At 38.4% G+C, this 13,369-nt stretch overlaps 1 protein-coding gene across 1 annotated transcript in view; it reads right to left on the minus strand.

Moving 5' to 3' along the window:
* Positions 1 to 13,369, minus strand: part of LOC103467396 (chemokine-like protein TAFA-2) — a 90,621-nt gene that overhangs the window by 38,045 nt on the left and 39,207 nt on the right. Inside the window, exon 2 of the mRNA XM_008413737.3 lies at positions 7,271 to 7,371. Within this exon, the coding sequence (XP_008411959.1) occupies positions 7,271 to 7,370 (100 nt within the window). The 5' untranslated portion in view covers position 7,371. The remainder of the gene's footprint in view (positions 1 to 7,270; positions 7,372 to 13,369) is intronic.

The raw sequence follows: 13,369 nt of genomic DNA on the forward strand, positions 1-13,369 counted from the left end.
ATACTGATTACTGTCTCACCATAGAAAGCATTGAGCATAAATCTGCTGAACCTATGCTTACTTATTTAGTATGCATTCCACAATTTCAACCATAAATGCCGGCATGTGTAATAGTCAAATAATGAACCACAACAAGAATGACACAAGGAAAAATAAGAGGTCAGACATGTTTAAATACAAATCTAGGTGCATAAAGTCTGTCTTGTGCTTTGTTTGCAAATGAGTTTATTGTTGGTAAGTATCTTGGAGACTCTGGAAACATTAAGTTAAATGACTGATTGAACAGAGTAGTGTACCATCCAGGAGAGTTTTGATAGCAAAAAAAGAATGGTAGTCAAAGGGCTTACGTTAATTGTCCTGCAAGAATAGAAGAGTGTTTGATATGTTCAGGTTTTCTTGAGAGAGCCAACTGAACCAAATAGAACACTGAAGATTGCACTTCTGTTGTGCTACAAGGTGGAATATCTATTTGGCAAGTCATCTTAGGGTTGCTTACTCGGGACATTTGTACTTTCATGTAAACCAGTTTTGAACTGAAAAAAAGGGCAATGAATCTCAATTTTAAATAAGCCATCAAATAGACAAATGAATGCATCTGTTTTTGTAATTAGAAGTTTTAAACACAGAATGTGACATCTATTTCAAGATTAGAGAAAATGTAATCCCTAACTACTTTGCAACTGTTTTGCAAGTGGTGTATTCAAATTTCTTTTCCGCCATCTTGATTCAATAACGTTCTCCAAAATGTTTCCTGGTTAATTTGCGACTGAACAGTTCAGTAAAATTGTAAATTGTGACGTGAATATGAACATAAATAAACTGACACCATACATAGCCTGAAGAGTATAGTGCTCCATGAACTCTTGATAAATGGTAAAGGTACGGAAGGTAGACATTTTAATTAAGGAACACAATTACCATTAGCTTCTAGTCTTCGGCTTTTAACAGGAACAAACTTTAAAGTAATTACTCTCTGTTTTGGTACACAGGGATCAATTCAAATCTGCAAAGATATCTCACCACTCCAAATATTTTACAGATTTTTCCTTTTATTTTGTTTTCATCGGGTATGGAGGCCTTCTGGACAACTCCCTTCGTTCCACCAAGAGAAGACCAAGAGGAAGACTCACAGAAAGAACCATGTTTGTCGACTGGTCTAAGAGGAGCTGGACCAGTTAATTGATGGGAGGATAAAGAAGGTAAAGCAAGTGTTGTAGCATGTCAATGTTTTTCCGTAGCTATATTTCTAATATATCCTTTCAACATACAATTTGCATTTATCCCGGGCATCTACACATACAAAGAAATCAAAGCAAATTCATCCACAAATGTGGTTATGTGAAAAATATTTAAGACATATAAAAAGGATTGGCATTTAAAGCTAATAATCCAGTTGAATTCTGCCAGTATATTAAAAATGCATTCCTGCAGTTTTTTTAGAAAGAAATATCAGCTGGTTCAATATTAATTGATGGCCTACAAAAAAAAAAAGCTTTTTATTTAGTCAAAAGAATAATGAAGGGTTGTGTAAAAAAAAAAAACACTTGGAGTGGGCATCAGAAAACCCTTGCAATAACAGAAAAAGTTTTTCCTATGAAAAGAATAGGTAGAACACAAAACTGCAGTAACCTCTACGCACAATCAGTGCACAATACTACACTGCTAAAAAAAACACACACATTGAAGCTTGTGGAGAGTTTGCGGCACACGATTTGAACAAGTCAGGTAAAAAGTTAAACCCTGTGAACCATCTTGGAGGAAGAATGATTCTGCACACCACAGATAAATCACTATGCCAAAAAAGCCAAGCAGGCTGTCATACGGCATACAATACTGGAAGAAAATATATAATTGAAGGCGGGATGAATGAAGCATCGTGTTGGGAGATTCTTGATAATAATTTAAAGATGAGTGTGTATTTCCAAGCAAGTCAATAATCCCAAGAACACAGCAAAGGAAACTCTTAACCGCACTCAAAACCTGCTAGAATCGCCCAATCAGTCGCTGGAGTTGTATCCGAATGAAAATCTAGACGAGTTTTTTCTGAAGTATTTAATAGAATTAGATCTATTCAATCTAATTCTATGATTTGTACTCTGAGAAACATGCTTATTTATTTATTTCATTTTATATTAAGAATTCCTAACTGCACTTTTTGATCCATTTGAATGGTTTGTTGCAGTTTATTTTTTACATGTTTCACCAGTAACCAACCTATTGTTTTGGTCAGTTCTTTCTTATTTATTTTACATTGTCATTATACTTCTAATTGCACTAACTGAGCAAAGTAATGTTGTTTTTACATGTTTGACCAGGCTTGTGAAGCTGTTCTGATGCAAAGTTATTAAATTAATATGTAACTCAGTTCATTCATAGCCGCTTAAAAACAACAACAACAAAACAAAAACGTTTTAAGTCAATTCATCTGTTTTTGTTTTTGTCAACAGATGCTACATTTCAGATATCGGTATTGATATCAGAAGTGAAAAAAGTGGATCGGTGCATTCCTTCTGCAGACCCAGGATATGACACAGGAGCTACACTTTCTCACTTTCTCTTTAATTCTTTTTTAGACTTCCTGGTTTCTCCATGTGTTTAGCTCCTTTAGCTAAACACATGAATATAAGCCAAAACAATCATGGCTTATATTTCTTCTGAGAATGTTATCTCTTTCCTACCTGTCAAAAACTTTTTTTAGTTGGTGACAAGAGCAGGAAGAACTCTTTCATAAATGCTTCACTATTGTTTTGCTGTGCAAATCATGAAGTGATACTTTAAGTGGACCTCTACTGACTGCTTTTAAAAATAGGCAGATAGGCAATCCACACAAAACATGAACAAAAGGAGGTTTTAAAAAAAATCCACTTTGCAGCTTTTATAAAAAAAAAATCCAAAACCAAAAAAACATCCCAATTTTCTCCCAAACCGTGTTTGCATATGGATGAGGGTGGTTTTGGGTCACAGAAAATCTCAGTTTTGCCTCAGTGAAAGACGTAATAAAAATGTGGTAGGGAAAATTCTTAACTCAACTTGAAGTTAATGGATAATTTCTGGTTTGCTTACAGGTCCAGATGAGTTTCTGTTAAAACAAGAGATGCACATTTGTCTTCTGTGTTTTTATGCTTCTGTGTATTTAAAATGAGTCTATTTGCGACGAGGTTAGAGGTAATTCTCTAAAAAAGAAAAAACAAATCACCAATACTTTATTTTCTCTGCAACAAAAATGTGTTTACAACCTTTTGACCATTTTAATCTTTGTTTCAGTTTTTTTATTTTTTTGGTTTGGCTAGTTTTTAAGCTCAAAGTCTGCTTTGTGCTTACGACTCCATTCATAAGATATGATTGGTCAAATAACTACCAATAACATCCTCAATCAAATTTTTACTTAAAGTAGTTGCACAATATTTAAAAAGTCAATACATTCACTCAGTTGTATTAGGGATGTGTGTTCATGTATTTGTGTCTGTGTGTGTATATGAGTGAAGGCATTGACCTTGATGTGACTTATCTGTGTGCTCCATAATTATTTGATTACTTGTCTGTTTTTCTGCACCTAAACAACATGCACCTGCATGATGTTGTTACTCCCTGATTACCAATTACTCTATAATCAATCAACCATTAACGGGAGCACAACACACTGCTGTAGACCTTGTTAGGCAATCAGGCTGAAGCTCCAACTTTTTATTAATAGCCCTAAACAACGCTATTGAAAACAAATGCTAAAACATCAGTTGATGTTTAAAGAAAATACAGAAAAAGTAGAAGTAAAGTCTGATGAATGATTTAGGCAATATATGTCCTTACACAGAGGGTATTAAGAATTTCCAGCACAAATCAAGTAACTATGTTACCTTCAGTTGCTACTATCTATATCAAACATGACTCAAAAGAAATGTGACTTTGCATCACAGCCATATCTCACACCTTAAAATCAGCACCTGTCTCTTTAAGAACCTCATACCATATCTGACACTCTGCCTTCAGCATGTCCTCACAGCAATGCTTCTCCATGCTCTCCATTCACAATTATTACTAGTTTCCTTAGGACCGTTGTAACTTGTATGACAAGCTTGGCAGATGCAAAGTTCCACCAGATGTTTGCCAATTGCGGCTGCTGCTAGTCTGGTGGATCTGGAGACTGCAGCTCTAAGGAGGAGCTTTAGGAATCCAGGCGGCGTATCACAGGAGCAGGTGCTGAGACATCCCTGAGTAGCTGCCATAGAAGATTCAAGGAATCCTCAAACATGCATGTGAGTCAAAGCAACACTCCAAGTGTGTCATTAATGATGGAATGACATTTTAGCATGATATAAAGATCAAAATTGTTCCGTAGACTATTCCACTTTATAGCCGGGACTCTGATTTAGGGCCCTAACCTACAATAAATTAGTAAGAAAGTCAAATAACTATCTTTGAGAAGAAAGTTTTAAATTTTAATCTAAAACGTAATTCTGCTTTTGGACGAAAATCAAAAGATTGCTGTGTCAGACTTGGCTCCCCGTTTTCTCTCGATCCTAACGGCGCCTCTGCACCATTTCCTTCTACACAAATGCCTCAAGTAGCAACCGTATTTCAGAATTATGAAACAAATTTCTTTTTGTCTTATCCTGTCACTTTCATATATTTCACACCTCCTGTTTTCAGTGCTTTCACTTCTTTTTGTGGACATCAGCACGTCAATGAAAAAGGTTGGTGAAACACCCTCTTTCCATGTCTTTTCAAAATCCTTCCTTTTATGAAAATATTTGCCCTTGCCTTGTCAAGAAACTCTCTTTGAGAGCACATGATAATGCCTGACAGCCAGAGAGCAGGAGAGTCGATCTCACTCACAAACAGACACCAAACACACACACACACGCACACAAACACAGAGAGATGGTTATCGGATTCCAGCAAGGACACAAATTCACTATACAGATGCATAAACTCATAAAGATTCATGTTACTAAGCAGTGATAACGCTCAGAAATTCTCAATTTCCTCACAGAACATCAAATGACTCACGCATGTCTCCCTGAAATGGATTATTTTAAAAGAATTGAAGAAAAACAGTCTGACTGGTAATATCCTATGACAGGAAGCTACTAATGGACCAACTGGACAAGGCAGAGTTTGAAACATAAAACATGCTGACAACACTACAGAAAAAAAAAGAAACTGTTTTTAATTTATCTGGTAAAGTCTTTTCTACTGAAACTGACTCAGAACAGAGCAAGTGCAGAGTTGATTAGAGGGCAAAGAAAAATAAGCATTGGCATTCGAGATGTGCAGTGAAGGAGCTACAAGGTGCTGAGACTAATTTATCATCCCTTTTAATGAAAGATAAAGTTGCAGTTGTTACCAAGCCACATAGATGTATTTCATTTTTGTCACATGCACATTTTCTCTTGTTTTTAGGCCAGTTAGAAATACCAAAATTATTTCTGTTTGCTAAATGCCAGAAAACTTGGTCAATATCAGGGATAGCTAGTGTTCAAACTGCATGTCTTGAGTCAAACCTCGCACATAATTGTTTGAGCAGATGAACATGACACCTTCAAGCATCTGGAAACCGTTCCCAAGGGTGAAGCAGACTTGTGCAGCTCCACAGTTCCCTTCCTGATATCTTGGCTGATGTTTTTTTTTTCTTTTTTTTTTTTTTTACTGTCAAACAAGAAACGGTGTGTTCCAGTTCCAGATGTAGCCTTAAAATATATCCAGAAGTGTGCCTCCTAACACCGCCTCCTCATTGTCAACTCCCTTTAACTCAAATGTGTCAGTTCACCAATTAGAGGTTTCAAAAGCAATTACATTATCATACGGGTTTCCCCTTGGGGCAGAAATCAATCTGTATGTAAGCTTCTGAATTCAAATAAAGTTACAAAAAAATATCTAAAATACGTTCTCGCTAAGTTTTCTGGCATTTACCAATATTTTTGGTAACCTAAAGCAAGATAAGCTTTGATTGAACTTCAGACTGTGAAGAAAAAAAAAGACCTTTTTATTTGGTTTATGTAAATGTCTGTTTTCAGCAGCAGTACCGAGCTACGAACTGCAGCATTTCCATCCTTTCATGGAAACAATAATTCTTCGTGTCTGTGACCTCTTTCACCAGGATAACGTAACCCATAGTTCATAGTGAGCAGACCTTCTGTCTATGCAGACAGAAGGTCTGCATAGTGAGCAAAGATATGGCACCATGGGTAATCGTTTATGCAAAATTATACATTTAATTGTCAACTATTATATGACTTGAAATCATATTTAAAAAACTATATATAAACTTGACAACAATCTCTGTTTTTAAAAGGTCTGCTCACTATGAACGTAGTCACATAGTGTTGATGAAGGAGAAATGCTACAAAGCAATTACTTTATGAAAGCGTAACATATTTAAGCCGTCTCTACATCTCGGATGCAGTAAAACAGGATGTGAAGGCAGCAAAGCACTTCACTTCCCATAATATCAGTTTATGATCCTTTTTCATTTTCAATTTGACCACTAGATCATAAATTTCAGTGTTAACAAAGATATGGCACCATGGGTAATCGTTTATGCAAAATTAAACATTTAATTGTCAACTATTAAATGACTTGAAATCATATAAAAAAAAACTATGTATAAACTTGACAACAATCTCTGTTTTTGAAAGAAACAGCATGAACATACAGTAACAAATAAAGTGGAATTGACATTCAAATGGCAAGTAAAATGTGCTGCCAAGCGGTTGAAGTTTGTGATTGTCAGCACAGTAAGGGTGATCCCTGAGCAAAGATACTAGAACTTTAAACGAGAAATGAACTGCAGAGTTGCTAAGACGCGTCTGGGCTCAGTGATGCAGCGGCAAAAGAAGACCATCACACAATCAGAAACCGCAAACAAACAAAGCTCACCGCCCCTTTTGCTGTAACCCCCGGGTATTTCTGAGCGTCACGATTGGACTGCAGAAGCACAAAAGCATCCCGAGCTGGGCGGGCCGTTTAGCCGGCCGACTTGTATTCCCTTTCTACTTATTAAATAACTTTTTACTGAGCGTTCGTCCCAGCAAACGGCCCCTGCGATCCCACGTTTCACTGGGGATCTGACCTCGATGTTCCCTCAGGTGGAAACACACAGTCTATCCACTCCAGCTTTACAAGCTTAAATGAAATTGACCGGAGAGGCGCCCCGCAGAGGTAATCTGCAAAAAGATCCGATACTGTAGGTCCCGTAAAAGCGTGCTCGCTGGCTGACAGGAATATTTACAATGAGGACACACACAAACAGATGAGGCAGAGATGCATTTACCTGTATGACTTCTGTGTGCATGTGTGAGGGAGGTCAGACAAAGGGATAGCAGAAGACTCCATACACCTACTCCACAAATCCAAAGACCCCGCTCCCGCATTCTGTAAGAAGCAGATGAAAGCAGACACCATCAGAATACGAAATGCATGATTTTTTTCCAAACTACATTGCACGCAAAAGGAAAAAAAACACACACACATATGCAGCTGAAACATTGGTTACTGTTACAGAGTGATGCCCTGTTCATGTTTTGTTTAATAAGTGAGGCAAAGGTTGTTTTTTTTGTTTAACTCTCTGTTCAAGTATAAATCAAAACTTAAATTAGACATTGACGTGTAAACATTTTGTTTTAAAAGTTGAATATTTACAAGAATTGCACATTTATTGTGGTTTTAACAAACAAAACTTTATACATAAACATTTTGAGAAAAAAACAATAGGTAACAAGATAAGCCATACCAATACATGTATTTGTTTGAACAATTTTAAACAATGTCCAATAATTACATGAAGAACAGTATTTTGAGATATCAATGCAAGATGAAAACGATTTTTCCTGTCTGCTCTCCAGTGTTTGCTGAAGCTTGCAGTAAGATTTGCCAGAGAGCAAATTCAATACAGAGAAAAAATATCTTTAGATTAATGAAAGCTGGTGTTTTGAGCATTACAGGTAAGGAAGAGAGGCTCCAATTTTCTGCAATAAAAGAATCTGCCAGTTAGTCTCAAACTTGTTTTATCCACAGCTACGTCAGCCCGTCTGCTGAAAACACGTCACATCTCAAAAAGATGGCCGCAACTAATTCTGCAACCACTAATGAAATCCAAGCAAGAATCTTATTAATTTATTATTATTATTTAGTAATTAGGTAGTTTAAAAACAGATTTAGTTTATTGTATGACGTATTACTCTGGGTAATACACAATGATGGGTACCTTCAAACTGTTTGCCAACCTAAATTTTGTCCTATGTTTACCCGGAGCGAGGGGACGCATAGAAATAAAGCACTTTATATTCCGGGCACCGACTAGGACATAAACTTCCACAACAGGCAAACTCTCTGTCTGCTCCACCAGGAGGGCCCATTTAGTCTGTATCTTTGTGTACATTTGTGTGAGGAAATGACACGAAGAGAAATAGGATAAAGCAAATATAGGCGAAAACATACAAAGTGACAAGCGGCTCACCATCTGTTGTATCTTCCACATGATTTATTCTCACAAACAAACAAAAACAAAGCGCTGTAGTAGTGCTGGGAGGATGTAAATCTCCTACAGACACACTTCTGCTCTGCGGCTTCTCTTGCACACGTCGAAAGAGAAGCCACATCCACACATGGTAGAGTGGATTTTGTTTTGGGCTTTTCTTGACAAGTCTAACTAAATGTGCTATTGCTTTCACTGCAAAGCCTCCTGTTTAACTATTAAAAGAAAATAATTAAACAGGCCGGTTGCTTCAAGACAACCGGCTCTGTTGTCTTGAAAAAACAAAACATTTGCACTATTTCAGAAATAATAATAATAAAGTTATGTTTAATGAAATTTAAAGTGATAGATCAGACAAACGTGGGGCTTAATTCTAAAGTGAAAGGAAAACAATACACAACTTTTAATGTTTCATTTATTTTTCTTTTCTTTACAAACATATCGGACATTTCTGGCTTGCATTTGTATTCTGCCCTTTAACTGACACAGCTAATTAAAGTCCAGGGCAACCAGTTGCTGCTAGAAGTCGCCTAATTAGAAAACAGAGCTCATCTGTTCTGTGTGTAATTTAACTCGGCATAAATTAGGAAGCCATAAAAAGTGCATATCAACCCGAGTATAATCGTTTTGGTTGGGGTGAGGGAGCAAAGCAAATGTGTGAAAAAAGTGCTCTGGCAAACTCAACAATGAAACATGGAATGACTGCAGCATAATGCTGCCACCACCATCCCATAATGGTGAAAGCCATTCCTACTATGGGATGGTTTTTGTTACCAGGGAAGCTGGTCAGTTGATGAGAACACAAGGGCTGCAGGGCAAAACACTCAGAAAACCAGTCGGCGGTCTGAGACTATGATGGGGCATGCCCTTCAGGAAGACAGCAAACCAAAACATTCAGCCAGTGATGAGATCAGTGGCTTTTAATCCCAGTCCTCAGGGTCCACCGTCATTTGTGTTTTACTTCTGTTTCTGCGTAAGCACATCTGGTTCAAATGATTGCTTTGCCTTCCCGGCATGCCATATACTGCCTCTGATGCCTGTTAATCACCTATTCATTTAGGTCAGGTGCGTAGCAGCAGGGAAACACCAAAAAATGCAGCAGAGGTCCCGAGGCCCAACATTCAGAACCACTGTTTTGGATCAAAGCATATTCTGAAGTTGAAACGGCCCAGTCAAAGTCCTGGCTCAAATCCAATTGAGGATTTCCATCAAGACTTAAAGGTTGATGTTCGGAGGTGAACAAAAAAAGGTAAAAATATCAAAGCTGGTAGAAGCATACCCCAAAATACCATCAGAACTACACATTATATTTAGTCTTCACTTGTCTGGCACATTTTTTCTTTACATCTGCAGACAAGCGACAGGCAGGGCCTCTTGAGGGGAATAAAAGGAAACATAAAAAAGAAGCAAAGTGTGAACATGTTTTGTAATGTTGTGTCAAAAGCGCTTTTTTTAAAGTGGGTCTAAAGATAGAATCAATACACTAGATGTTTTTTTATGTTTAATCTCCATATATATATTTTTTTTTTTTTTTCCCCAAACAATTTCATAATTTTGAATTTCAGAAACATTCTAGCACACAAAACCCCAATAAAATACACAAAAGTTTTTAGTTGCAATGTGAAGAAAAGATGAACAAGTTCAAGGAGTTCTGAACACTTTTCCCAGACTCTGTATTTTGCCACCATTTAAATGTCTCTCTTAGCGTTAATTCATTTTCCCTGTAAACTCTGAAAAGGTGCCACAGAAGAAAGAGAGCACATTTCCGCGAAACATTCTTGAAAGGATTTGTGCTGATTTGAGTAAACCAAACTTTGCGGGTCTGTGAAAGTGAGCAGATTAACTCTGTTGTGGATGAGATTACACACACCTGGCTGGACCCAAGTGTGAGCGTACGAGTCCATCTATGCACACGCACCGTGTTCAGGCACACACACACTTTTTCTCTGCATGCAAGTCTCTTTGCCCTGAGGAAGTGTGTGTGTTAAGCCCTGGCTTGAGTTCGGAGCTTGGTGCATGACTCATCTGGCCGTTACAGACGGGCATTTTTTAGCAATAAAAAGCTGCACAGCTAGAGAGACTAGACCCAGGCTTTATGAAGTTAGAGTCCATCACACATTTGCCATCACACGCATACAGAATCAAAAAAAATTTAACATAACATAAAAACCCATAAAGTGATTAACAACATTCATCTCTTACAGGCTCTGCTGAAAAACAAGGCCGATGTTTTGACATGTACGAGACCCAGCTGAGGATTGCTGCAGGTGCCACTGCCGATCGCTTTTCATAAACCGAATGCATTGTCGGTTTTCCTCTTCTCTCTCGTTCGTCTCCTCCGGTTGTCCCATATCACTCCCTCCTCCCCTCGCCCTCTTCTTACCGTTCCCACCTATGCTCTGCAAGAAGTAAATAATTAGGAAACAAAGCAGAAACGCTGCCAGCTTCCTCCCCAGCTCATTTAGACCCACAGCGGTGTTTGTGATCATGCAGTGCCACTTCATTATGGCTGGTTGTGGGTCTGTCTGCCGCAGAACAAGTGGATGTGAGATGCAGAAATGGATTCAGAGAGCAAGGGGGGATAGGGAAGTGTGTGTGGGTGAGTCTGTGTGTGTGTTTGTCACTGCACAGAAACAAGGGGGTTCTAATCAATAGCATCTAAACCGCTTGAGTCTTCATCGGTATCAGACTCCGCAGCCAATGGTGACTCACTCGTCAACAAGCACACACAAAGCTGCACCGACTCCAAAAAAAGCACTTTTCTGCACCGACAAACAAATACAAAGAGAATTTGGGAATCCAATTTTACGGTAAGTGCTTGTAAACAATTGTGTTCCACTTGTTTACATCTGATTGTGCGTTTCTGGTAGCGCCTTCGGATGCTGCAGTCACCACAGTTCCCCGGCTGCTCTGATCCGCATCCTGCGGTACGAACGCAGGCAAAGAAAGCAGCATTGGATGTTGTGACCCTTTATAATGTTGCTTTCATCAACTGAACACAGAAGAGCAAAAGAGAGAGAAGAGAGAGAAGCGGTGTTGGAGGAAGAGTTGTGCTCTCCAATGATTTCTGCAGTCTGTTCCATCTCTTTAATTAGTCCCATTGGAGTGCCCTCCCCGCTCCATGCGGCTGATCAGTTTCCTCTTCATACTTTTGGTCTGTATTTGAGTGTGTGCATGCATATGTGTGTGTGTGTGTGCGTGCGTGGGGGTGCGTGTGCGTGTGTGTGTGGGTATGCATCTTAGCTAAGCCAGACAGACATCTCTGGGGCATTTGGGCTCCAGTTAAGTTCCCTGTGGTTGAGAATAAAACGTAGTGGAAATATTAATATTCAAGGAGCTTTCACTCCCAGAACCATTTGTAAAAATGGGATACCTGCTTTCTCTGTCTCTGTGGCAATTAGCAAAAAGTGACTCATCTCACACAACATGCAGCAGAGAGCAAGACAAGGCGCTGCACAGGGCTGAAATGATTCGTTGAGTAACTCGAATAACTTGCTTAAAACAAATCTTGTGACAAAAATCTTTCATGAAATGGACCGCTTAGGAAATGTTTTACAAGGACAATCATGCTTACAAGTGGCTCTTTCACAAAACTGTGCCACGACATATTCAGAAAAGGTCCACCTCATACACTACGTCTGATTGTTCAGAAGTAGGATCATCCATATCCCATCAGAATGTCAGCTTAAAAATAAAGCAGGCATTACAAGTGGCATTGAGTGGAGCACAAATGTATAGTCAATTATTGTAGTCAAATTGTAGTCAATTATTCGCATAGACTGTCTGTCACGGTCTGACTTACCGTTTCAAGTGTCAATCATTACAACACTGTCAGTATGTCACTCTGTGGCTCAGAGCCATAAGTGGTGGGTTGACTTCAGCCCTACTGTTGTGTGTATGTATATGGATGGGATTAGAGATAGCAATGCAAACTAAATAACACTGATGTGCATGAATATGAAAGATGCAAGTACATCAGTAGATCATCTGTAAAAAGATGCAGTTTGGGGATAAATCCAGATGCATTCATCCCCAAAACATCCTTATATCAGTAAAATCAGTAAAATTCCAAGATCCTCCCTGGTTTCAGAAACCAGATTGACTAATCATTTTGTGGATTAAGCTTCTTGATTAAATCTGTTTACTAGAAAGTAGAGATACCTATCATAGGATGGCAGAGTCTGAGTATAAAGCCACATATCCCAAGGGTTGTGAAAGAGTTTGGAGCTACATCACTAGTGTGCGGGACTGTGGCAGATCCAGGTTTAGATTTTTACGTGAACTTTTGTGAAGTTGTTTGAGTAATAGTTTCCTTGCATGTTGTAGAAATATGTCACATCACCGTGAGCTTGTTGGAAACTAAGTGAGCGCACCAACTGGTGCAAGCCAACAAGCTATAGTGTACTATAGCTTGTTGCTATAGTAGAGGTCAGTTGTACCTCAGCATCAAATGTGATAAATCCTCATGCTTTCAATGTACAGTAGCCGACTGAAAATTGTCAATGAGGTGGATTGATGTGCCATACATCTGGTTAGCCAGTTAGCTTCCCTCAATCTTAATTTTACGACGACACAAGCAAATGGAACGTCCTGACCAATCATGAGAAAACTTATGAAGGGTATAACAATTCACACAACAGAATGGTCACATGGCTCTGATCTTTTTGTCTACACACCCCAATGTGCAATATGCTCAAGAGGGAAAATGCCGATTTTTACAACTGCAGAAGTTAAGCTTTAATATCATGAGTTAGCTTTCACAAGTTTCATGGGTAACAGCAATAAAATCCATGTTGCACTTACTAATTTTAATTCTTCTGATGTGGTGATTTGTATCTTCATCATGCAGGTTTATTAGGAAATGTCATGTAGACTATTACAGATTTGTTTGGGATG

The sequence above is a fragment of the Poecilia reticulata genome, chromosome 7 (genome assembly GCF_904066995.2).
Source record: "Poecilia reticulata chromosome 7, P_reticulata-male-v2, whole genome shotgun sequence".
In the NCBI taxonomy this organism is placed as follows: domain Eukaryota; kingdom Metazoa; phylum Chordata; class Actinopteri; order Cyprinodontiformes; family Poeciliidae; genus Poecilia; species Poecilia reticulata.